Source organism: Hippocampus comes, unplaced genomic scaffold (assembly GCF_001891065.2).
Source record: "Hippocampus comes isolate QL1 unplaced genomic scaffold, H_comes_QL1_v1.1 scaffold347, whole genome shotgun sequence".
NCBI classification, from domain to species: Eukaryota; Metazoa; Chordata; class Actinopteri; order Syngnathiformes; family Syngnathidae; genus Hippocampus; species Hippocampus comes.
Window position 1 is genome coordinate 541,672 of NW_017805872.1, and position 23,987 is coordinate 565,658.

The 23,987-nt window shown below is 44.7% G+C and overlaps 3 protein-coding genes across 6 annotated transcripts in view; all 3 read left to right on the plus strand.

The window, feature by feature from the left end:
* Positions 1–2,331, plus strand: part of whrna (whirlin a) — a 39,679-nt gene extending 37,348 nt beyond the window's left edge. For 3 of the 4 annotated variants that reach the window (XM_019888781.1, XM_019888778.1, XM_019888779.1), the window contains one exon: positions 1,116–2,331. In XM_019888781.1, coding sequence (XP_019744340.1) covers positions 1,116–1,298 — 183 coding nt within the window. In that variant the 3' untranslated portion in view covers positions 1,299–2,331. The remainder of the gene's footprint in view (positions 1–1,115) is intronic. The other variant, XM_019888780.1, reaches the window with a different exon arrangement.
* Positions 2,332–5,037: 2,706 nt separating this feature from the next.
* Positions 5,038–17,060, plus strand: akna (AT-hook transcription factor). Its single transcript, XM_019888747.1, has 20 exons — positions 5,038–5,339; positions 5,407–5,537; positions 7,351–7,812; positions 8,192–8,341; positions 8,603–8,855; positions 9,561–9,861; positions 10,198–10,272; positions 10,769–10,925; positions 11,124–11,236; positions 11,332–11,385; positions 11,467–11,585; positions 11,659–11,806; positions 12,450–12,568; positions 12,978–13,109; positions 13,340–13,496; positions 14,503–14,633; positions 15,129–15,266; positions 15,562–15,637; positions 16,569–16,670; positions 16,869–17,060. Exons 3-20 carry the CDS (start codon positions 7,473–7,475, stop codon positions 17,058–17,060), a joined length of 2,757 nt encoding a protein of 918 aa, XP_019744306.1. The 5' UTR covers positions 5,038–5,339; positions 5,407–5,537; positions 7,351–7,472.
* A 622-nt stretch (positions 17,061–17,682) lies between these two features.
* The window catches only part of LOC109527062 (uncharacterized), an 8,603-nt gene continuing 2,298 nt past the window's right edge, over positions 17,683–23,987 (plus strand). Inside the window, exons 1-6 of the mRNA XM_019888748.1 lie at positions 17,683–18,651; positions 19,173–19,286; positions 19,500–19,604; positions 19,980–20,084; positions 20,396–20,521; positions 20,689–20,883. Of these exons, the coding sequence (XP_019744307.1) occupies positions 17,967–18,651; positions 19,173–19,286; positions 19,500–19,604; positions 19,980–20,084; positions 20,396–20,521; positions 20,689–20,883 (1,330 nt within the window). The 5' untranslated portion in view covers positions 17,683–17,966. The remainder of the gene's footprint in view (positions 18,652–19,172; positions 19,287–19,499; positions 19,605–19,979; positions 20,085–20,395; positions 20,522–20,688; positions 20,884–23,987) is intronic.

Consider the following 23,987-nt stretch of genomic DNA (forward strand, 5'->3'; position numbering starts at 1 on the left):
TATTAGGCCCTTGAGCAAGGCACACAACCTCATTGTTTGCCCCAGTCCAGACTGAGCATCGGCGTGATAAATTAACTTTGGGGAAGGCAACGGCAGAAAGGGAAGAAAACATTCCTTTACTTTCCGGCTGTCCGAGGGGCATCGCTTGTATTTGAGGGACAGATGATGGCCTCCACTCCCAGCCACGACGCACTATATTATTCTGTCCCTGTTGTAGAACGCAGTCAAGTTGATATAAGCGCACCTTCGGCTCCCTGGCCACAGCCGTTATCTTTCCAAATCGCTCGAAGCGCCCGTTATCACTGCTGACTTCCCATCATGATGACTGACGTCGAGCAACCGCTGCCAGCGCAGACTCTCGATACAAAGGAGATACTTTAAGAATGAAGCATTCTGAAGTCACAGCCGTGTTGTTACATTCTTTTCGTATTTTTGGTGAAGGCACTTTTGTTTGTCTCTTGCATTCTGAACGTCGTCAGCTGTTCTGTTTGTAAATGCCTCTTGCGCGATATTGCGACATCGTTTTGCTGCTGTTCGATTCAACAAATATTCAATCGCGACAGCTCTGTAATACAACACCGAGAAAGTGTCACTTTCAAAAGGCCTTTCTCTTCCCCCCCCCCCCCCCACCCCAATCCCCCAACAAATGTGAGTCTGACACTTAATGTAGTCGAATGCGACGCGTCAAGCGATCAAAAGGTGGCTGCCATAGAATGGGGGGGGGAAAAAATGCCCACTTGCAGATGGCTTCGGTCTGCTTTTGCCCTACTTTGGAGCGACTCCATCCACAGTTTGGCACGGCGTGCTTAAACGTATCATCAAAATGCAAATTTGCGTGACTTGGCCCTGCCAAACCTGACAGGAACAAATCCCAATGCCACTGCCTTTTCGCGCTCGACTCAGAAAAGATGCGACAAATACAGGCTGCGGTCAAGCCCGCCAAGTGCAAACTGGGACGTGAGGGCCTGCAAATGACTTCATGTGTCATTGAGATCAGTGGTTCCAAAACTGGGGGGGGTCCTGAATTTGGATGCCCCAGGTGTATATGCTGCTATAGGATCATTGTACTTATTTATTTAAACTAACCTTGTGTTTGTCTTTCTCTTCTTTCCAAGCGAGGCGGTTCGGCTCACAACTGTGGTCAGCTGAAGGTGGGTCAGGTGATCCTGGAGGTGAATGGGGTTTCGCTGAGGGGCCGCGAGCACAAGGACGCCGCCCGCCTCATCGCTGAGGCCTTCAAGACCAAAGAGAAGGACTTTGTGGACTTTCTGGTGACTGAGTTCAATGTAGCACTATAGCTGAGCGCCACGGGTGAGAGAGAGAGAGAGAGAGAGAGACGAGCGAGAATTAAAGGACAAAAGGGGAGGAGGACATTTTCAGTTTCAAATGGCACAACACTAGAGCGGTGGACTCAACGCAAAGTCCACCTCATCTTGTGACGCAACCTCATTCCTACCACGGATATGTTCTCCATTCTTTCCAACATGTTACCTCTCCGTTGCGAGACCTTATGCACTACGGTAGATCATAGCAGAGCCTATATAACCTCGATATTGCTGTCTGGATATCGAAACGGACGGATTGGCCTCCGTTTGAAATCTACCGGGACTCCTCGCGGTTGTCCAAGTTACAGCGGTCGGTTCATTTCGTTAGTTTTTGGCGACCGCGCCCGAAAAGACGACTGGGCTTTCCTCGTTTGAATTTATATATGTACAGATGAATTAATATAGATGTATATACTCTATATACGGTACACACTATGAGATCTCGATGTGAAATCTAAACCCGTGGACAGTTACATCAACGCCTACACATATATTTTAAAAAGTATATATTTGTATATATGGATCGGAGCAGCTCACATCTGTCGGATCAGTGTTGTCCATTGTCTTCATTTCAGTGTCCAATGAATGGTCATTGTGGCAGGGAGCTCAAAAGAACCCCGACAAGCACAGGGAGAGCATGCAAACTCCACCGGGCAGCCGGCAGGTTTTCAATCTCGTTGGGAGGCGAAAGTGCAAAGCGCTGCGTCATGGTTTTTCCGTTTCGAGAACCATCTGCTGCTCTCTTTCAGTCCAGCCAGACGAAGAATCCCTCCCGATTGCGAGTTCTAATGTTGTTTTCAGACACCGGTGCCACGATGCGCAAATGAAAGGACGTCATCCATCATGCTGACGGCGTAAGCGCATGACAGGGCAGCGTATAATGAAGATGCATAAGAACGCCTGGAAGTGGACCCGCTCTTAGTGACGGATCAAATCTCAAGGGTGTTTCACTTAGACCACTCGGTGTTCTTCCCGCTGCTCCTTCTACGAGACCGTTTCCATTTGGTAATTTCCAAGTAAGCAGACTAATTAAACTCCCCAGGGAGCAGGAGGAAGCCATGGCCAGCGCTTCAACTCAGGAGGCGGCGGAGTCAGAAGAGGACAACACTTGCAAAGAGATATACGGTAGCGTTCGAGAGATTGGGTGAAAGTGGGAGCACGCTTCTGGAAAGCGTAAACAAGATGTTATGGTCGTTCTCGACGAATGAGTGACTCCGCCCCGATGGAAAATGCGCCATCACCTTTGTTTTTTTTAGCCTTGAGCATCTGGGATGGTTCAAAGTTCAGCTCAGTGGCTCCAAGCCCATTTGTGCTTTGAAAGTAATCAGTCGAATCTTCAAATCAATTCTAAAGCAAACTTGGAGCCAATGAAATGAAGCTCAAATTGGGGTGATGTGCTTCCACCTCTTTGAATAAGCGAGAATCCAAGTTGCCGCATTCTGAACCAGTTTGAGGTGAGAGAGGGAGTTTTGATTACCGGTAATACCCGAGAGGAGTGTGTTGCGGTCGTCTGACCTGGAGAAAATTAGGCTGTGAATCAGTTGTTCACATACGGGTTGGGTTACGTAGATGATTCTGCAAAATGGGACCCTTATCATTAGTAATTTGCGGGAGGAACAATCTAAGCGACAACGCAACATGTCCAACATGTTGAGCAAGTGTGTATGCATTTGCGTATAAGCAACCTTGTCCAGGATCAGCATTCTGAGACCAGGGAAGTGAACCATGCGAGCATGCGGCATGGGATTCTCATTCCAGTCAAGCAAACCGGACCGGACTTGGTTGTCCTGAAATGTTCAGCTGCTGGCTTGACGCCGCTCGTGTGAATTGTAGACCAATGAAAAATCCAACTTCGAGAAAAGCAAGTGTGAAAAATGAAATGTTGTACATGACAAGAATCGGCCATAACAATAGTTGGTTTTTTTCTGTCGTTCTGTCAACTTAATTAATAGTTAATTCACAGCTCACCAAATAGCGGTTAAAGATATGCGTCCGATACCGCCGAAATCTTTTCTAAATGCGTCAATAGCAGTAGGACCTCATTGACCTGCTATTAAAAATCCGGCGGGGAGGGAGAGACGCTGGAGGAAGCAATGGCAGCTTCAGACAGTCTCATTAATCAGACGCCACCATGATGGCGGTCCGGCCTTCACTCGGTGGCATCGACTCCAGCAACAGGCACCCTGCGACAGATGCTCCCTCACTCCCAACTTCCTTGTTAAATCGGGCTTATCTGTTTCACTGAGTTGTGCCTCCTCGCCTATTAGCCACAGTTAGCTTTGTTTCTTGATTAGCTTCCACCTTGGGATGCTCTACATCTGCCTTTTTTTGTTGTTGTTGTTCTCTTTGCTTTTCTTTCTCATCTGTCACAGTCCTCCTGTTGTTTGCCTGCTCCCAGCACATTTGAACAAGGATGGTTATACAAAGCTATTTATACAGAAAGTGTGTTTAATTTTTCAATAAAGATAATCGCACAAAATTGTCAGCCGTGATTTTAAGGATGCAGAGAGGTTGGCTCATTTTGTGTTTTTTGTTTGAAAGTCAATCTGCTGTAAAAACATAGCACAAGTAAATTGTGGAATACTAATCAGTTGGGTGAATCTGGATAATGACGGGATTTTTAAATTTATCATTTTCTAAAAATGTGTCCAATCTAATACTGTATGGCGCTGGTTCTCGAACCCTTTACACCAAGTACCGTCGCAAAAACAATTGCGTGTTTTTGAGGGGTTTTCTCATTTGTTGAAGATATTCATGTTTCATCCAAAAGGCTTGCTCAGATTCAATTTTTTTTTCTGCGGGTGAACGAGCAGCCAATTGCTTCGATATAACCTAGGCGTCTTGCCTTTCACACATGTACACCAAATGACAGTTGAGTCTGGCAAACAGACACAATTCAGCTTGAGACCATTCTGAAATCCTTTTTTTCTTCCAGAACATAAAGATTTTTTTTCGCTCATTCTGAGTAAAAATTAATGGATCACCAAAAATGAATTAATTCACAATTATGTTCAAATCACCCAGCAACCGCTACCGCTTGACATCACACTCGATATGGCATTCAGTTTTGTTTTGTTTTGTTGTGTATTTTTTTCATGGCAGCATGTGGGGAACTTTATAACACGTATGTTTCACATCACTCGTATTAAAGTAATCAAAGGCCAAGTAAATACACGGAAAGAAATGAATGTAATGCAGCCGGGGGACAAAACGAGTTGATAGTGTCCCCGTGTGGGCAAATCTTTTAACAGCAAGTCACGTGTCGAGTAGTCCATGTCAATCTTCCACGAAGCTCCTCCTTCAAGGTAATTCGAGTATAACCCTTGATTTATCCTAAACTTTGTCTGTTAGGGCTCCATTCTTGAACAAACACACTTTACTTTACATAAACCTAATATTTATGTAGTAGACATTAGATTGCTACAGTCACCTATAGCATAAACGGTGACGAGGTTGGGGAGCTGCTTTGTTACAGTCATGATCTGAGAAAGGCATTGCGGCTCATCCGTCTGAGAGACAAAACTCAGGGTATACAAAATGAACGGCTTTTGGCAAAAGTTACGTAGGTGACCCCCCTCTGCAAGCATGCTCATCAATGTTTACAACTTACAACGTCTTAAATTTTTACAAAACGGGCTACTTCGACAGAAACTACCAGTGAAACATGTTCCAAAGTAAGGTACGAACATTGTTTATTCAAAGTCGTTTTCAAGGAGTGTACACGTGCTGGCAAAATATGTCAGGAGTGACTTTGTAAGACGTAAAGACTCCACCTCGTGTCTCCGTTGTCTGTACCTGTGTAGAAATGATCATTTGCACTATAAAGTAAATCTGCTTATTTTCTAGTTTGACGTTTCGGGCTGAGTTGAAACGAGTTGACTTGCATGGTTTGTTGTGCCGAATGCGTGTCATGGTGACATAGGGGCGGGTCTTTGCTTTCAGTTTAGTGGTGTTCATGGCAACGGACCCTGTTGAATTCTTGGCCATCCTGCCCGCGAACGTTTTTATATTCAGGTAGAGATAACTCCTTTTGTATCTTCAATTTACTGAGTATTTGTCGCCCAAAATATTTTGTCTTCAGGTACGATGTTAAGTCCGTGCTCGGTTGGTCTCTCAGATCAGCAGCAGCCAGGCGGGTCGGTATTTCTCGACAATTGTTGTTGAGCAAGTCTTTCTGGACTCAACCGACTCGGATTGGTAAAGCGCTAAATTGTAAGTAACGCGAATAGTTTCCCCCCCCCCCGGCAAGATGAGCATGATGTGAGTGTGCCTTACAGTGAGATAGACAGGGCCGCTCCTAAGTCACGGGTCCCGGGGCAAACCATGGAATATAACCGCTGTGCCCCCTCCCCAATCCTAACAAGACGCTCCACTCATTTTCCAACATTGACAAACAGAGCATGACAGATATGCATGCTTTCCGTCTATTTTAATACATAGAGTTGCCAACCAAACAAATGGTTAATACACTATACTTTTTATATACCAATAGTGCATTTTTTTCACTGTCTCTCTCTGTTCTGCGCTCAAGGCGCACAATGGGGGAGATACTTTTCAACCGCAACGCCATTAGTTTGATGGTGATGAAAAGGAATGTATCTAGTTAGGACACAGTGTCTATTACAGCAAGGAAGTGCAGAAGTTGAGATGAACGCGGAGCTTATTTCTAAGACTCCCTCATGCGTTGTGGAGGCTGGATCAGATCATGTCCTCCCAAACATCTCACTGTGGTTTTTGTGTTACTATTCATGTTCACAGCAATGCTTGGCTTCGCTGCGTTTGGAAGTCGGTCTGTAAAATATCCTGCAGACAGTTTCTTTTGGCTCCTAAGACTTATTTGGGGACTGCTCAAGTAGTGTTAACAGTTGAGCCGATTCCGTTTTTTCAGCTGGTGCCCTTTAGTTTGTTTTAGTTTTTTTTTTACTTGCTGTGCACCAATCTGCTTACGCGTTTCCTGTCCTGAGATAGTCACTTACTGATCAGTGAGCGTCTGCGAAGTCCACCAGTAAGGGGTTAAATGCAGATTAATCCCCCCGCGCTACGGTCACGGAGGAAAATCCTCAGTTGATTGTAGCATGTCCAGGAAAACAGGTGCGTTTATTTATTTTCTGTCTCCGCATAGTCTTTTCTGAATTTACTCCCAAGCCATATTTGGACACCTGCCGACGGTATTTTGTGGTTTCCTCACTTGAGTTTCTCCTCATTCCTTTCTAAACGTGTCCTGCGTTGGTTCAGCCGCTGAACCGTCTCTACTCATTCTTTTGCGGTCTCTAAAATGGCACTGTGAAAAAATGTTTGGCATGTTAGCCAACGTGAAGGTCCGTTGGGCGAGTACTCCACCATGACCACATGGGTGGAATAGTTGTGTCGAGAATGCTAGAGAGAATGCCAGCTGCACCAAGATAACAATCTCCTTGTGTTAATCTGGGCTACTGAAGAAGCAGTGCGGCCAATTGAGAGCGTATTTTTTCAGGGACTGTTGCCTTATGTGTTTTTTTTTTTTTTTCCAGTTCAACAGAGTGGTGGTATTGGATGTGTTTGCAGCTTCAAGTCCACTGCCCGTGGGGCACAAACGCTTGCTATTTAAAAATTCCCATTTCTTTTCCATCAGTTCTATATTAAATGTCACAAAACAAATAACATTCAGCTTGTAGGAGCGTTTTTTCACGGTCACATTGCATAGTTGCCTGGCCATGTGTTGTCACAGCAGAGTTCTCTAGTTCATCAACAAAAAGATGAATGCCATGGGATCGAAAATGTGTAAACTGCATGGGCATGTTTTGTTCAATTTTCACTTTTAAAAAGTGACTATTTTGTTTTGTTACTTTTCAACTGATGTGATTCAAGAGTTAGAATCGATGCCGTCAAGTTTTTATGGCCCAATAGGAACAGCCCTATTGGCTAATGAAAACATTTCCTGAGTCAGACCCACAAAAATAAATTGAAGTCACTAAAATGGGCCTCAAGTTCATTTCTGAAGTGCTTTTATGCGTTATTTGTTGAACAGTGTTTTGTCACATTTCAGGAGCTGCATTCAAAGACTTCCCCGGGACAACTTGACTTCAAGCAGCTCACGGATGGGACCGCGAGAGCAAGCCTGCAACATTTCCTCACCTCAGAGTTGAGTCACCAAAAACCGGCAAGTGAATGGAGACAGTCAAGAACACCAAAACGGGCGTCCTCTCTTGGACTCCTGCTCCGACGTGCGTCTCACCCGCCACCTCTGAAACGTCGGAAGATGCGTGGGATGAGGAGGAAGAACAAGATGACGACTTTTACGGTCAGATGGATGAGAATGGCATCATTGGATTGACGCTCGTGGATGACCCGCGGGAACATGATGACAATGCAGAATGTAACGGAACCTCATCTCCTGGACACGCCATCCCAGAAGGTCTTGCTGTCTGTGTGGTACCAGATATGCCACCTGATGAACTCTGCTCCACCCTCGATGAACGTCTTGAAGATGAGGATGTACTGTCACCCTGTGAGTCATTAAACACCTGTAACATGTGCAAACATAACTGATACTTTGCTACAGTATATATTTACATTTACACGCACGCGCACACACACAGAAACACACTCATATTGTTTAAGACTATTTATTTGTGATGCACGATATGAAAAAATTCTCTTCTCTTATTCTGTGTGCATGAATTGTTTCAATAATAATAAGTGTTATTTTTATTGTCGAGGAGACTTCAGCTGACTGTACATGAATGTATTTGAGGCAGCTTTCAATATCGGCCTAAATAATACGACTGTATTTATTGTTTTAGCGTTGATCATTGTATTGAAAACTGCAATACTTGCGAAACTTAACAGCATTTTCTTCGACTGCATTTTTTTTGTTTTTTTAATAGTCTGTGATGACGTTTGCGTCTTAAAAGAACGAGGACATAATCAGGCCAAGGCAAACGAGAGGGAGACACCAAAAGGACAGAAGACAGAGTATTTCTCCCAGCGGGACTCACACTCGGACACGGCTCAGGGGGAGAGAGATGGAACAGAAGGTGAGTGGGCTTTGCGAAACGGACCAGTCAACAATAGCAAAGAGTCAGAAAGGAGCAGTAAGCGCCAATTTTGTGAGTCTCCGTCCTTGATGGTGGAAGCCAATGGAGATTGCAAACCTCAGTGTCCAACGCAGCAGGCTTCTTCCCGTCCAACTCTTCCCGTGTTCTCTCACCTGTGCCGTTTTACTTTGGAGGAAATGGCCGCTGCTCCAGGGATCGCTAGTGAAACTGTTCCAGACATGTGCTTTACGGACTTTCCAGACACTCACAGCCTCATGAGCTGCGTGTCCAGCCTTCACCACCAAGAAAGCTCTGAAGAAGAAGAAGACCAAGAAGATGTTCTCTCTCCTCAACCACAGAGCAGTGAGAATTCACAGACTGGTCTTAAAAAACCCTCTCCCTCACCGGGGCCAAGGTCACAGCCCTGTCATGAGGCTGCACTTCCACGGACCAGTTCTCACAACAAACCAAAGGAAGATTGCCGTCACACTCCCAGGAGAGCGGACGAATCCAGGTAATTCAACGACAGCGGTGCCTTGAGATGATTTGTCGAAATAACATTTTAAATTGGGACATTTCAACCAAATATTTTACGATTAGCTAATGTATAAAATGACTTCTCCGCATATTCAACAAAGAAATGAGACTTGACTGAACAAATTGTCCTTTGGAACACCTCTACCAATTGTTTTGGAGCAAACAACTTTTTGACTTTGTTGTGCTAGCTAACATTGTCCCATAAATGTCAATAATTTATCATATACTTGCTCCAACTTGTATTTGTGTTTTAATCCCCCCACCCGCCCCCCAATAAAAAATACTACTTGTGTTATATTTTTGTTTGGCGACAGACTGTGAAGTCAGCACACTTTATACCAAGCAGCGGTTTGGAAAATAGTAAACGATCCAAAAAAGGCTTCAAGCTGTTTAGAGTGGAAGTTTTATGTTACTACCAACATAAATCAAAGACACTGACACTGGTGTATTTGAAACAACCACATAGCTTTGTCTTTCAGTACGCTGGCAAATGCTAATTAGCATCTAGGTTGAAGTGAGATGAGAGTCTTTTGATTTATTAGCGCAACCACGCGACAAATTCAACTTGCATCTCAAGGTGCCACCGTCCATGAATCATTTGGAATCCTTCTTGTACCGCAGCGATTCTCTTTTCTGCACTTTGCTTGTTGTCTTTTAATGATTAACCCTGTTGTTGTTCCAGAAAAGGCTACCCAAGTCACTGGGTTCCAGATTTGTCCAAAGTCAAGCCGAGGGTGTCTTTCCCGAAAGGGGATTACAAGCCTCCCAAGAGCAGATGGTCTTCCAAGAATCCTCCCAAGTCCCTGACGCCAGAGGCCCCCGTTGTCTTTAAATCTCCTGCTGACATTGTCAAAGAAGTTCTGCTGAACACGACGGACGGACCTCAGCCACCATTAGACTTGAACAAAAGAACATCCGCCGGCACCGTGCCTCAGGAGTTCCGGTCCCACCAGAAGGCCGATATCCTGCTCGATCAGCTCCAGGTACAGCTGGGGAAAACGGACGCCTTTTCTCAGAGAAGCCATTTAATTTACGCCCCATCCCGTTGCTAGGATAAATGAAAAGTACGGGAGGTTGTCGCCCACTCATTCATGCGGCACCTTCAAAGAATGTTACTCTTAGCCAAGGCATCGTCTTCGTTTCTCTGACCAGTTTCTTTCCCTTCTCCTCACGCATACTTTTAAAACACGCACCCCCGTTAGGACATTTTCCATCTCTGTCATTTTATATTTACATCACAAAATCATCATCTGTATATGTATTTATTTACTTCTTTTTCTCTTTTTTTTCCTCCACGTTCTCTCTTCTCTGGCTGGAAGGAGGACCATGGCAGACTGCTGACGAAGTACGCCGAAGCGGCGAACACAATTGATCGGCTGCGGCTGGAAGCCAAGGTTTGATCATCTTGAACCGCTGTTCAAATTGGTGACTTTCATTGACTGCTTTCATTTCATCGGGTGTTACAAAAAAAAGAAAGAAAAGAGTTGCTCGTTGCAACTCTGTCACGAGTAAATGAAAAGAGGAAAAAAAAAACATTGATCTGGGAAAGCAGCTCAAGGATTTGTAACAACTCCGTTGGGGTGTCGTCATTGATTTTCAGCGCCATATGTCACAATTAGCGTTAACCGCAGTGAAGGGAGCCCTGTACTAGCTTACTAACTCGAGAGACAGAGCAGCAAGGAAAAAAAACTGTGTGGTTTTCAATGAGCCACTTTCTAATCGGCACCAATCCATGAGAGGAATGAGGAAAATGAAGCACTGATAAATGCGTTCTCCTTTGACCGACCGGGTTATGTTAGTCGCGAAGGAAACTGTCGTGGATGTGAGGTCGGCTACACGATTTTGCCACGGGGAGTGACACCGTTTGGTTTCCTTTCCATTTCCCACAAGGTGAACCTATACTCTGAGCAGCAAATGCCCGCTCACGTCGTGCCACTGGGACAACACGCGGAGCCTTCAAAGTTCATGCGGCTGGACTTTCCTCAAGCTCAGAAAGCGCAGCCCAGCGCCGTTTCTCCTCAGCCGAGTGGACCCAGCACACACATCAGTAAATTCGTCATCATCCTCACTTCTGCTCTGACGCAGGATATCACACTCATGCAATGATTGCGAGTGTGGTTTTGGCGATGCTTAAAAAAAACAATACATACAGATGAACCCGGCATTTCAAGACGAGGCATTTTTTGACCCTTATCTCACGGATAATGAACTTTAACACGAAGAATGTATTCCTTCCCTCGAACAGGAGCTTCCTCCACCCTATGTTTATCTTCCTCCATTTCAAAGAGTTTGGAGTCCCAAGGCAATCGCAAGGTGGCAAATGCGCTCTTCGCACAAGCCGACAAGTTCCTCCAGCAGGTCGTCGACTTCTCATATGTTATTCTGATGTCTAATGCGTGAGGGGGGGTTCATTTCATAATGTGGCGTTTTTTTTTTTTTTTTTTCCCCCCCAGCTCCAACATTTTGAGGAATTTCTGAAGAGCAAAATGCCTTTCCAACAGGTGAAGGTGAAGCGAATTATTTGGAATCCTTTGACAAAATTGCCGGCTTGCACATATTCCCACTCATCAACCGACCCTTCTGTGTAGGGACTTACACAACTTTATCAAGGACTGGACTCTTTGGAAAAGGGCTACCTGGCAGCCAGGAAAGAACACAAAGTCCAACAGCAGCAAGGGGCAGAGCACAGCCACTTTGACCCCGATCGGTAGGAGGACTGGGTTCCATTTTTCAGGACTTTTTGTCAATTTTTACATGTTCGCGTCGCTTCTGCGTGTTAGGGAGCTGGAGGAGTTCATTTACCAATGTGGGCAGCATATGGATGAGCTGAAAGAGAGGGTGGATCGGAATTCCCGCGCTGCTGATTCTGCTCGCTCTCTTTCACCTGAAGCCCAAAAATCCCCTGCATGTGACGATTCTCGCGCTGAGGTAACGTCGCCCGTCTCTTGTCTCGACTAGAGTCGTTTTTTTTTTTCTGGCCTGCGCCGTCTCACTCTTTTTGATGTGAGTTTAGTTGGAACAGCTACTGTATTTGTGACATGTTATTTACTCAAGACGCCATATTTATTTAGGTTATTGTGCCCCCTGCTGTTACATTTGAGGGTTGCTTTGAGTGGCAGGAAGTGGTTTGTGTTGATTAGGAAGACGTTTACGTCAGTTTGAGGAAAGAGACGGAAGCGTGGGTGGCTTCAGTTTCTTCTAATTAACTCGTAAATTCCTGTTTAGAAGGCGAAATGGTATGTGGTCATGTCTATTGTGGGTTTAAGTTGTACATTGTGCAATTGTAGATTTTTTTTTCACCAAGAAATGGTGTTCGTCAGCGATGGATGCTGTTGAGCATTGGTCGACTCGTCAAGTCTTTCTAGAAAACCTTTAGAAGCCGTTACACGGACTACCTCGCGGATTTTGCCTATCGCGGGTTCTTTTTGGGGCGTAACCGCCGCGATGAACGAGGGCTCACTGGACAAATAAACTTGCCTTATCTTAATACACCTCCATCAGTTGTAATCAAAATTTAGCATTATTATCTTCATCGGGGCATTTTAAAAAAAATGTTTGTCCCTACTTCCAGAGTCAACATACACCTTTGTCACTTGATTCAGTCAAGCTGACCAACAAGGAAGTTGGGCCGGGCAACCTGAATTCTTCCCACAAGAAAAAATGTGATGAACAGGCCACAGACGTTGATCAGTAAGCACAAACAAATGTGTTGTTTTATGCTTTGTCTTCTGTTTCACCTTGCACCGTGTTGCGTTGATGCAGGAGTCCAACCGTGCGTCTCACGGAACGAGGGCTCACTGGACAAATAAACTTGCCTTATCTTAATACACCTCCATCAGTTGTAATCAAAATTTAGCATTATTATCTTCGTCAAGGCATTTAAAAAATATTTTTGTCCCTCCTCCCAGAGTCAACATACACCTTTGTCGCTTGATTCAGTCAAGCTGACCAACAAGGAAGTTGGGCCGGGCAACCTGAATTCTTCCCACAAGAAAGGATGCGATGAACAAGTCACAGACGTTGATCAGTAAGCACAAACAAATTTGTTATTTTATGCTTTGTCTTCTGTTTCACGTTGCACCGTGTTGCGTTGATGCAGGAGTCCAACCGTGCATCTCACACCAACTCCTGCGAGCAGGAGGAGGAAGGAGGTTCGGAAGTCCTGCAGCAGCAGTCAGTGCAGTCTGGCAGAAATCAGCGCATTAGAGAAGAGAAGCGCCGATCTTCAAACGTCAAGGCATTTAAAAAATATTTTTGTCCCTCCTCCCAGAGTCAACATACACCTTTGTCGCTTGATTCAGTCAAGCTGACCAACAAGGAAGTTGGGCCGGGCAACCTGAATTCTTCCCACAAGAAAGGATGCGATGAACAAGTCACAGACGTTGATCAGTAAGCACAAACAAATTTGTTATTTTATGCTTTGTCTTCTGTTTCACGTTGCACCGTGTTGCGTTGATGCAGGAGTCCAACCGTGCATCTCACACCAACTCCTGCGAGCAGGAGGAGGAAGGAGGTTCGGAAGTCCTGCAGCAGCAGTCAGTGCAGTCTGGCAGAAATCAGCGCATTAGAGAAGAGAAGCGCCGATCTTCAAACCGGGATGAGGAGAGTGCTTTCTCAGGTCAGCAGGGACCCGCCGACCTCATTCATTTAATGCCGGCTGTTTCTCTCAAATTGGGAGAGCTGGCCGGTGGCGGCCATTTTTGACCATTTTGACTAAGTTGTGAAGGCCGACAGAAAATTGAGTTGAGTCGTATGTGCGCGTGTCGTAGTTAAATGACGTGTGCTGTGTTGAGCCAGGACGGAGGCATTTCTCCAGGAACCGATAGCGGCTTTGTTGGTTCTGAGTGCAGTCATCAGATTTCGGCCGCAACTCACGACCCTTGCCAGCAGAGAGCCTCAAAGCGGTGAGTAGGGCGCCTTGACTCTCTCGCAGCAAAGATACGGTGTACTTTTCACAACATAAATGTCATGACACACATAGCGTTGACTTCTTTTCCGATGGTGTTTCCCTCAGTTGTCTCTTGATTCCAACGCTGACAATAAATCCTCCTTCTGTTCTTTTCATTGCTCTTTTTGTCTGTCCTCATTTGCTTCCTGGTGCGCCAGTGTTTCAGGGCCTGCAGAAGTCAGCTCAGTGAAGCCTCAGACCATCCGAACCGCCACACCATCTGGTGACTCCTCGCAGTCGCACAGGCGCACGTCACGCAAACCCAGTGAATATTTCCAACAGGCGATGAGGGGATCCTGTCCGGGGGAGCGCACCCAAAGGCAGCGGGTCCATCAGACAGACTCAATCAGGACCGACAGTGAAATAAGTGAGTTGCCAGTCAGTTTCTTCTGGCCTCTGTTTTTGTGGACAGCAAATCTGATTTTTGTGTCGCCACGCGCAATTCCCAATTTGGCAGACACCCACGTCAGCGCAGCCCTCCCGCTCACAGGTCCTCTGGCCTGCACTCGTCCGTGATACTCTTAACATCGGGTCTAACCTGCCTCTGTGCGGAGTTACGCCGTGCGCTGTGCATGATTTACACCAGTCACAAAAATGTCTAACTTTCAAATATTTTATTTCAATCATTAATTTTAACCATGAATTAAGACTCCTTGCTGACTTTTGTCTCCCCCAGCCCATCCTGTGTCTGAAGACATACAAAGTGATCAGTATGAAGAAACCCTCCCCTGTTCCTCCCCAAGCTCCTCCTGCTCCACTGTCCGTCGTCACCATGGCGACTCTTTTAAAACGCAGAGGTCCAGTCAGGTGGTGACTTGCAAGTGAGTGTGTGACGCAGCAGCTGCCATGACAACAACGAACGGCTGCGCAAACAAAGCATCCCTCCGGACATTTAGACGCAGGACTTTTGAAACCATTTGTTTGTAGATCAGTCTTGACAGCTCATGAAATGCTTTTGCTGACCGAGCCCTTTTTTGCAAAGACATCAAACATTATTTCGTGTATTTTAATTTCAGGCCTGGCTGCTAATGTGTTCGGTTACATATGAAGAGGTAGCCTACTCTGTCTTGGCCCCTGCATGGTTTGGTGTGGAATCACTCATGTGCGTCAAGGTTGACATGCACGGATTGATTTGGGCGCTGTCGTCTCTTGAGTGTTTGTGCTCACATTTCCTGCGCTTTTATTGACCTTTGACATGAGTTGCAGTGTGTGTGTGTGTGGGGGGGGAGAGATCTCGATTTTGGTTCAAAAATGCTATTGCACTTTCTACTAGATGTGACTTTAAACTTGTGTTCTTCATAGTGATTCTAGCCAGGCTTCGCAGTCCATCAAGTCCACCACGCCAGCACACATAGGGGAGAGTCGCATGGCGAAGCCCCTTTCTGGAACTAATTCCACTCAAGGCAACTGTACGCAACACAGAACCTCACATGCCCTCAGGTTGGTTCATTTCTTCGCAGTAGACTTTATGCACAGTGGTTCTGGAGTGCTTTTTATCCCATATTGAGAGTCATCTGTTCAAGTGTAACAATGATTTTTCCCGCCTTTTATCTTTTTTTTTTTTGTTTCATTCCAAATGAAGGGACCACATGAAAAGTCCTGCAATGATATGGTCTGGTCTTTATACCATTGATAAATGACCGGCCAAGCCCTCAATGCTGGACATTGTGCTTATATTTGTAGAATAACCGATCATCCGTGTCCTTCTGGGCATGACTACAAATTGTTGCCTTAGGTGTCGAGACCACTCAAGCGACGTCGGTGGAAGCAGCAGGAAGAAATGGTCCATCGATGACAATGAGGTGGAGAAGGTGATGAGACGCACAGCCAGAAAAAGATTGACGCACAAACAACAAACACGACGTGACACATGTATGTTTATCCGCGATAACACTGTACCCTTCATTACGCAACATTCAAGATCTTTTTGTACGTTTATATTTACGTGTTATTCAATGCACGACCATTGAACACGATCACCCATAAGTGATGATTTTTTTTTTTTTTTTAAATGTTTCAGCAACTGCGACAGAGGACGAAAATGCTGCTCGGCGACTTCTGGTGTCAAGATCCACACAAACATCTATTGCAGCAACTGACAGCCAACTTTCATACGCAAGTGCCCAAGTCCAGCACATAAGTAAGAAGAATATGTGTTTAAAAACTCATCGCCAAGCCAGGAGAATATAGTTACGGGATTGCATGACATCTGATTTGTATGTTTTGCAGAGCGGGATAGTGCCGAGCGCGCAGACGACAATGATGGCCGGACAAGCGGAGTTCTTCCTTGTTCTCAGTGTTTGTCACATCACAAAGTGTCTTCTGAAAGTAAGCAGCAACCCGTCGCCACTCTTGTCTTTTGTCTCCCCGAATCGACTAATGCTCTTTGACTTGTCGCTTTTCATTGTGGTTGTTTGTAACCTTCGGAACAAGCAGGTGGCCACCGAGAGCCCCCCCAGTTCTGTTCCTGTCATTGTCATCGTTGTCCCCATTGTGGACATTCCGAGACCAAGACAGCCAATGAGCAAGGTGAGGAGGCCACGTGGTTGTTTTTGTGTGTTCAATAAAAAACCATGACTGTAAAAGGGATGAGGAGCATAAGGTGGGACATGTACCAGACAAATCTATATTCGGCCTCTTCTGAGAAATGTATTTAAATCAAACAAAGAGTAGTGTGTGTTGTCAGTGTGTCAAAGTATTAGTGGGAGTATCTGACATGCTACTTTTCACAGACTGTTGCAGAGACTCAAACGCCTCCAAGATCTCCAGCTGCACACCATTGGAGTCTCCCAACAAAGCGGCACCACCTGCTGTCTGCCCGTCATTGTGTCCTACACCGTTGCTGTAAGGGACATGTCCACTTGAACCCCCCCACACACACACACACACACACACACACACACACATATATACACACAATTGACCAATTTTAATCATGAGAGCTGTAATGTGTGACTTGATGACTGTTTTGTTACTTTTAGCCTGTATCTCCAACCTCAACCCGTTCACGTGTGCACCAACAACACAAGCTCTCCCTCAAAGGTGGACAGTAGCAAAGAAGAGGAGAGGTCGCGCCCCTCGCCGTGCGTTGTTCCGGAATGCTCTGTGGATGAAGCCCTCCTAGCTGCGCAGAAGATAAAAGACGTGTCAAAAAACATGGTGCGTTCACTGACAGCAGGCATGCGCTCTCTGGAGCGACTCTCCAAGTCCCGCTCCAATTCCAACTCTGACTGACTCACGGTGCGTCTGTTCCCAGAGCCCGCCTGGTGCAGGCGCAGTGACTTCTCACAAAACCTTTTACACGATATAGCAGCCGTATAAAGGTTAAACAGTTTGTGAAATACGGATTATTGTGTGATCAACATTGTACAGGGAGGTTATTTAGCAAAGTAGTGTAAATGAAGATGACGCCCATAAGTTTACATTGGCCAGAAAACTAAAGTACCATGTAAGTATGAATACCCTTCACTTTTACACGTGCTATTCTTGTATTATATCTGTCTACGAGTACTCTCTGTTAAATTATAAATTAAAACAATATGTTTTAACACTTTTTGGTCCTAGCATACTGTGTATCCCATTACCAGAAAGTGACCTGACTAATATGTATCATCCATCCATTTTCTAATATGCTTTTCCTCACACACGTAGCTGGCGTACTGGAGCCACTGTGCCGCCAGTATTTTTTAAAGTCACCAATGTATTTTGTTGTAGTGGAGTTGCCTTAACGGCCTGTGCCGCAGATCGTGCAGGGTCCTTAAATGATGGAGCCATGGTTGCCGTCGGCAGAAAGTCAAAGCCCAAGTTTTTACTTCTTAAAATTCTAAGCATGACAATTACCAAAACAACAACCACCGGTGTCGCCATATTTAATGACGAGACACACTATACTGGCGAATGTCGATGACGCAATACACGCGCTGTCCCAATTTTTGCAACACGCTCGTAACCTGCGCTCTCGGACAATACGGACACCTCGACTATGAGCACACTTCAGCGACGACTACGGAGTGTAGTCTGGGTATTGGGTCCCGCGGTACGTCATCACCAAGCGACAAGACGCGCCAGAGCCAAGTACAATCCTCCATTTTTATACCAACTCTCTTCAGATGATTCGTTTACAGTTATTCTATTCGTATCATGGCTACACGGAAGTTCACTCGGTGGTCAGAGAGCGAGGTCGCACTTTTCTTGAAATTGGTGGCTGAGGAAAAGATACAGCAAGAACTGGACGGACCCCGAACTGAAAAAGCCTACCTGGAACTTTCCCAGCAAATGGCCACGCACGGGTTTGACCGCAGTTCTCAGACTTGCAGAGAAAAACTGAAAAAGATGAAGAGTGACTACAAAGCCATAAAGGACCACGGTCGCCGCGGCAGTTTGTACAGAAGCGATTGGAAGTGGTTAGGTCAGATGGAAGCCATCTATGGCCACAGACGCAACAGCCGAGGGCGAAGCGTTGAAGCGAAGCAGAAACAAGAGTGGTCCGTGGAGGAGACGGGCTGTCTCATCGCATTGTGGTCGTCCCCCGAGTCACGGAACAATTTTGCAGGCAGGGCCAAGCTGATGATGGAGTTCATTCGGCTGGAGATGGCGAGTGCGGGCTTCAACCGCACCACGGAACAGATCAACAACAAGTTGAAGAAACTGAAAATGGAATATAGGGACAAGAAGAAACACCTGAAACCCAGTGACCTGGCACAAATGCCATTTTATGAAATGATGGAGTCTGTGCTCGGTAACACGCTCCCACCCCCATTGATGGAGACCGTCAGTCCTGCCTCTGCAATACCGGAGAGCATCATTGACCCATCCGCGGGCATTGGTAAGCCTATCCTATATTTTCCCCTGTAATGTCATCCAAATATGGTTGAGGTTGTGGATTTGTCACCCCCCGCCTCGTCACGTGTCATAGTGCAAGATGCTGAACCCCCAGTTACTCCTGATGCTGCGTCATCAGAAAGTGAATGTTGTTAGTTACGACTTCACACATTCAACAGTGAGAAATTTCAAACGAAAAGGTTAAAAGTTAAAATGTCAAGTTAATCCGTATTTTTTAATTCAAATTGATTGTAGCGATTGAGGTCAAATCAATTGCACTTCTTGGCTGTATCCGGCAGAGGCACAATTGATTTTGGCAAACGGTGTCCTTATTTTCCAATTGGGTTTGTGAACTGATTGCCGTTGTCATTGAAGTCATGGAATAAATAATGCTCGTTTTCTCAGCTTTCTGGTCTTAAGCCAGTATTTTTGCGCCAAATCCAATGCAACGCCTGCGCATAATAAGACTGCTACAAACACACAGCATGTTTCAACACCGTTCTTCATTTGGGATGTGATTTCTAGGTTTGTCTGTTGACGACAACATGATTACAGCCGATACTGCTGCACCATCACGCCTGTGCCACCCACCGTCACCTTCCTTCCCGGTCGACAATGCAAAAAATGATGGCCGAACAGGTTGGATTGGAGAGTTCCCCCCTTTTTGTTGAAGCTATAAATGCTCAATAATGTTTTTTGGGGGGTTTGCCTTAGATTATGAATAAGATCTATTCACATGCACATCAGTAGCAGATGTGAAAAGGTTCTTCTTCAGTATTTTCATGCTTGTGGTCAGTTAGTTTATCCCGTTGTATTCTAAACCTGTTTTTGCTTTTGGATTGTTATCTCTAGGTTTGTCCACCGATGACCACGTCATTAAAGCAGACAGCGACACACCTCCACCTCCACCCCTTTATTGCAATACAGCAATAAGTGCAACAAACAATGGCAGAAGAGGTACGATTTTTTTTTTTCTCCAGCTTTCACCCCATCGTCGATGGTCACGAACAGTAAATGAAAATATTTTATGGACTACATCGGGTCATTTTTTAAAAAAAAATTTTATTTTTTTTAACCAAAATAATGCATCCGCATATCATCTAACAGTCGGGTCTAAAAATGCCATCAGAGTAAAAGAATGTGAATCTGGAAAATCTCTAAATGCTCAATAATCTTTTTGGGGATTTGCCTTTGATTATCAATAAGATCTATTCACATGCATATCAATAGCAGACGTGAAAAGATTCTTCTTCGGTATTTTCATGTATGTGGTCAGTTAGTTTATCCTGTTGCATTCTAAACCTCTTTTTGCTTTTGGATTGTTATTTCTAGGTTTTTCCACCGATGACCACGTCATTAAAGCAGACAGCAACACACCTCCACCTCCACCCCTTTATTGCAATACAGCAATAAATGCAACAAACAATGGCAGAAGAGGTACGATTTTATATTTTCAGCTTTCACCCCATCATCGAAGGTCACGAACAGTAAATCCTTTTCACTAACTCGCAAACTATTGTATCGACTTTAATTTTCTGTTTGGTTCATGTTCGGGGCCGTTCTGGCCGTTGCTCATCCTGGCATGCATGTGGGTATGCGTGCACATGCGGAAACGCGTCGATCGCACGCGGTTGGTTGCTTAAAAAGTAGATCTTGAAAGTTTGGCCACCCCTTACTGAAACTATGTAGGCACACATCACTTGATTGTGTTTTGAAACTATTCAACATCATCGCTGTGTTCTTTTTAGGTTTGTTTGCTGAGGTTATGTCGGTCGATAGTAGCGACGACCTTCCACCACCATCGGCACCTCTCCCATGTGACTCGCCTTCACCGTCCTGCAGCTCCAAAGAAAGTTCAACAACAACCAAAAGGGGTACGATTTTTGGGCTTAGACACAGAAATAAGTTTTTGCACTGTCAAAGCATAGCCGGCGAATTGGGTTTCTTTATTTTTCTGATTACGACTGAGCACGGAGGGACGAGAACCCATTTCCCATAACCTGGAATCACTTTGTTTATTTTCAATTCTTGTTGTGCACAGCGAAAAGGAAGCGACCAAGCGATGGCCTGTTGGAATTTTTGGAGCGATCGGACGAACGGTTCTTCCAGTTTAGTAGAGAGCTGATGCACAGGATGGAGGAGGACACAAAGTCACTGATTGGACTCTTAGGACGCATGGTGACGGTAATGGAGGCTTCAAATAAAACTAATAATGAACGCCATCCATCCCCAAGTTGAAACGAGATGGGAGCTTGAGGAACTTGTAAAATCTCACATTTTACATTGACCTTTGGGGTGAGGCTTTTACGATATTTTTTTAGACCTCGTGATCTATTTTTTTGTATGTATTCATCCACTATCGTGTTGGGATTGTATAAACATAAAACCACAAATGTGCACTGAACATAACATAAAACTGTAAAATTTCTATCCAGTCAGCATTTATTTACCTGCATTTTATTCTAAAAATCCACCTGTTGAGTAATTTTTCCATTGAAATGTTTCTCTTGGTGCTCTCTGTGAAGGAGACGTAAAGGTTGAAAAGTGTTAAATATACACGACGACTTACTGAATTTTGTATGACCACGACTGCATTCATTGTTCATTTAGCGACCGTGACCAATAACTGACGAGTCTCAAAAGTAATGGAAGCCAATTTATTCGACAGCCTTAGTACATATATGTTACACATGGAAGTATTGTTTGTGCTTCAACACTCGCAAACATACATTCCCAATAAGTTAAACAATTTAACGACAGACTAATGTGCTGATACTTTTCTCTGATTAGGATAAGCGGTTCGGATAATGGACGGATGGAAATTGGGAACGAAATCAAGCAATTTGACAGTTCATCCGCTAGAACGGCAAATAAATTGAAACAAAAATAGACACGAGTAAGCATTTGCAGCACAGAAAACTTGAAGTGCAATATTCAACTTGTTTGGCTGGGTAAGAGGAAAGGGATGGAGGAAATGTGGGGGTTTTGTTTTTCTCTTGCAAAGCCATTCACCATCGGAGAGGATTTACATTTGCACCAGCGGAAAATCAGGCAAAGAAAATATAGGTATTCTTTTTTTTTCGTTTGTTTCCAACTAACAGCTACAGCTAAAACATCGCAAATACAGTGGCGTCTTATTGGCTTTCATAAAGGAAAGTTAGCACTACTTCACAGTCCGAAACATCCAACAGTGAGACGCTAAACAGCAACATATGGCATCACAACACCTACACAGTGCATGTTCCGATGAAACGTCATTACGAAGCAATAATAAGACTGACAGGATACAATACTGAAACACAAGAGGGCTTCTTTTCGAGCAGGGGTGTCCAAACTTGTTTGGTTGAGGGCCGCATGCAGAAAAAAATAGAAGGATGAAAGGGCCACGTTCAAACCGAAAAAAGAACTAACTAGTAAGGTGACCATTTTTCAGTGACTTGAGGATCGCTGATGTGATGTCTTCATAAATATTCATAGAGCACAAAGTGGAAGAAACTATTTTTAGCTCTGACATTGAATTCTCGTTATTCACGACAGCATTTTGAAGATACATGATGTTCTTCTTTTATTTAAATCTTGGAATATAGAGAAAAGTTCTCTCCTTTCTCACTCTGCCCACCTTCAGTTTTTCTAACTAACCATGTCTCATGTCATTTGTAATATATATTTTTTAGAGCAGGGGACATGTCGCGGTCCGCTGAAAATGGATAGAGGGCCGCAAATGGCCCCCGGGCTCTAGTTTGGACATCATTGTTTAGCGTATTCATTTAACATGAAAACATGACATTGTCCGGCGTCTGGAGAAGGGGGGGGGCAGTTGAATACTTCATAATCTGGGCTGTCGGCGGAGGGATGACTTGCTTCAAAATCACCAAGTGACCGGACCACAACGATCCCTCAAGTGACGGCGAAAGCGTTCGTGTGGTGAATTTGCATAGTCTGAGCTCACGCGCGGAGCCGCAAGCTGAGCCCCGCGGATGCTTCCGTAGACGTTTTGGGAAGCGGAAAGGTCTTTCAGTAGAGTATCCAAAACACAATCTTGGTGGAAAAGAAAAGCTAGCTCCCCAAACACATCCACACGGGATACAAACACAGTTAACAGTCCAGACACGTCCAAGCATGCTACTTTGATACAAACATCTCAAATGGGCGGCAGGGGGCAACTCCTCCCCGGTTAAATATATTTATATATATATTGCATGTTGATTGATATGCTATATTTTACAACTCGAACCTCTCAAATGGCACATCCCTCCTCCACCCGCTTTCACGACACTGACCCGAAGCAGGTATCCCAGGATGACCAACAAGGATAGATTGACCTTTGACATATTCTAGCAGGTTTTATAGCATACAGTACACGCTGACATTTTGGTGTGTTCCCTTTGAAATGGCCGTCTTCTATGGATACCTCAATCAAGTCGTTTCTTTGCATCCGTTGCAAAACATGAGAATACTTGTTTTTTTTTTTACTCTTTTGTGAGAACATATATTTTCTTGTCATCTTTGATGACGTTTTTTTTTTTTTTTTAATTATTATTATCCTCAAGCAAGATGCATACAGAAGAAAGGTAATGGTTGATGTAAATAGGAAAGTAAGGAGGAGAGAGATTGGACGAGCGAGGGCAGAGATTTTTAACTCGTCACTTCTTCGTCTGGTTTGTTCATGGCCTTGAGCTGCTCCAGCAGGCTGGTGGGGGTAAAGATGTTGGTCGATCCTGAAGACACACACAAAAAGGGCTGCAGTTAGATGCGCTTTAACACGGGTACAGAGGGAAAATGTGTTTTCAGCTCTTGTCATGGAAGGACTACTTCTACGCCGTTGTACATTGAACAGGGAGATAGAAACTGCATCTATTAACATAAGTTTCATGTTAGAAACGCTCATTTCTGCTGGTATTTACTTTTGTCCTACACTTCATTAATCGGCCGAGCACTTATTTTGGCATCAGTCAAATAGATCATAATTGATGACTGGGGGCGGGGTGATAGAGTTCAAGTTACACTTCAACTGTCGTCATCCATCACGACCACTCGTAACTCGCCAGTTCAATGCGTTTCAAAGGATTTATTTGAAGTGTGTACAGTATATATATTGTGTTTATTCTCAAAGCAGCATCCTCAACAAAAAGCCGACTGTTGTGCTTTTTTTTTCTCACCGCAGTTTACTTTTAGATCGCTAGATAGCTGGCAAGCTAATGGTTCGTCAGGGGGTGGGGCGGGGTGAATGGAAGAAAAAAAAGATTTGTGTCTGTGTACGTATTATTAATATTATATGGTTTTTGTGTTAGTGCACATTGCAGCGTAGGCATTGCATCACTTTTACATTCACAATAAAAT

Excerpts from the sequence above, each read along its gene's own strand:
- akna (XM_019888747.1), top strand. The coding sequence starts at position 7,473 with ATGGAGACAGTCAAGAACACCAAAACGGGCGTCCTCTCTTGGACTCCT. Across the intron at positions 11,386-11,466 it reads TGCCTTTCCAACAGGTGAAG|GGACTTACACAACTTTATCA; the intron begins GTGAAGCGAATT and ends CCTTCTGTGTAG. Across the intron at positions 11,807-12,449 it reads GTGACGATTCTCGCGCTGAG|AGTCAACATACACCTTTGTC; the intron begins GTAACGTCGCCC and ends CCCTACTTCCAG.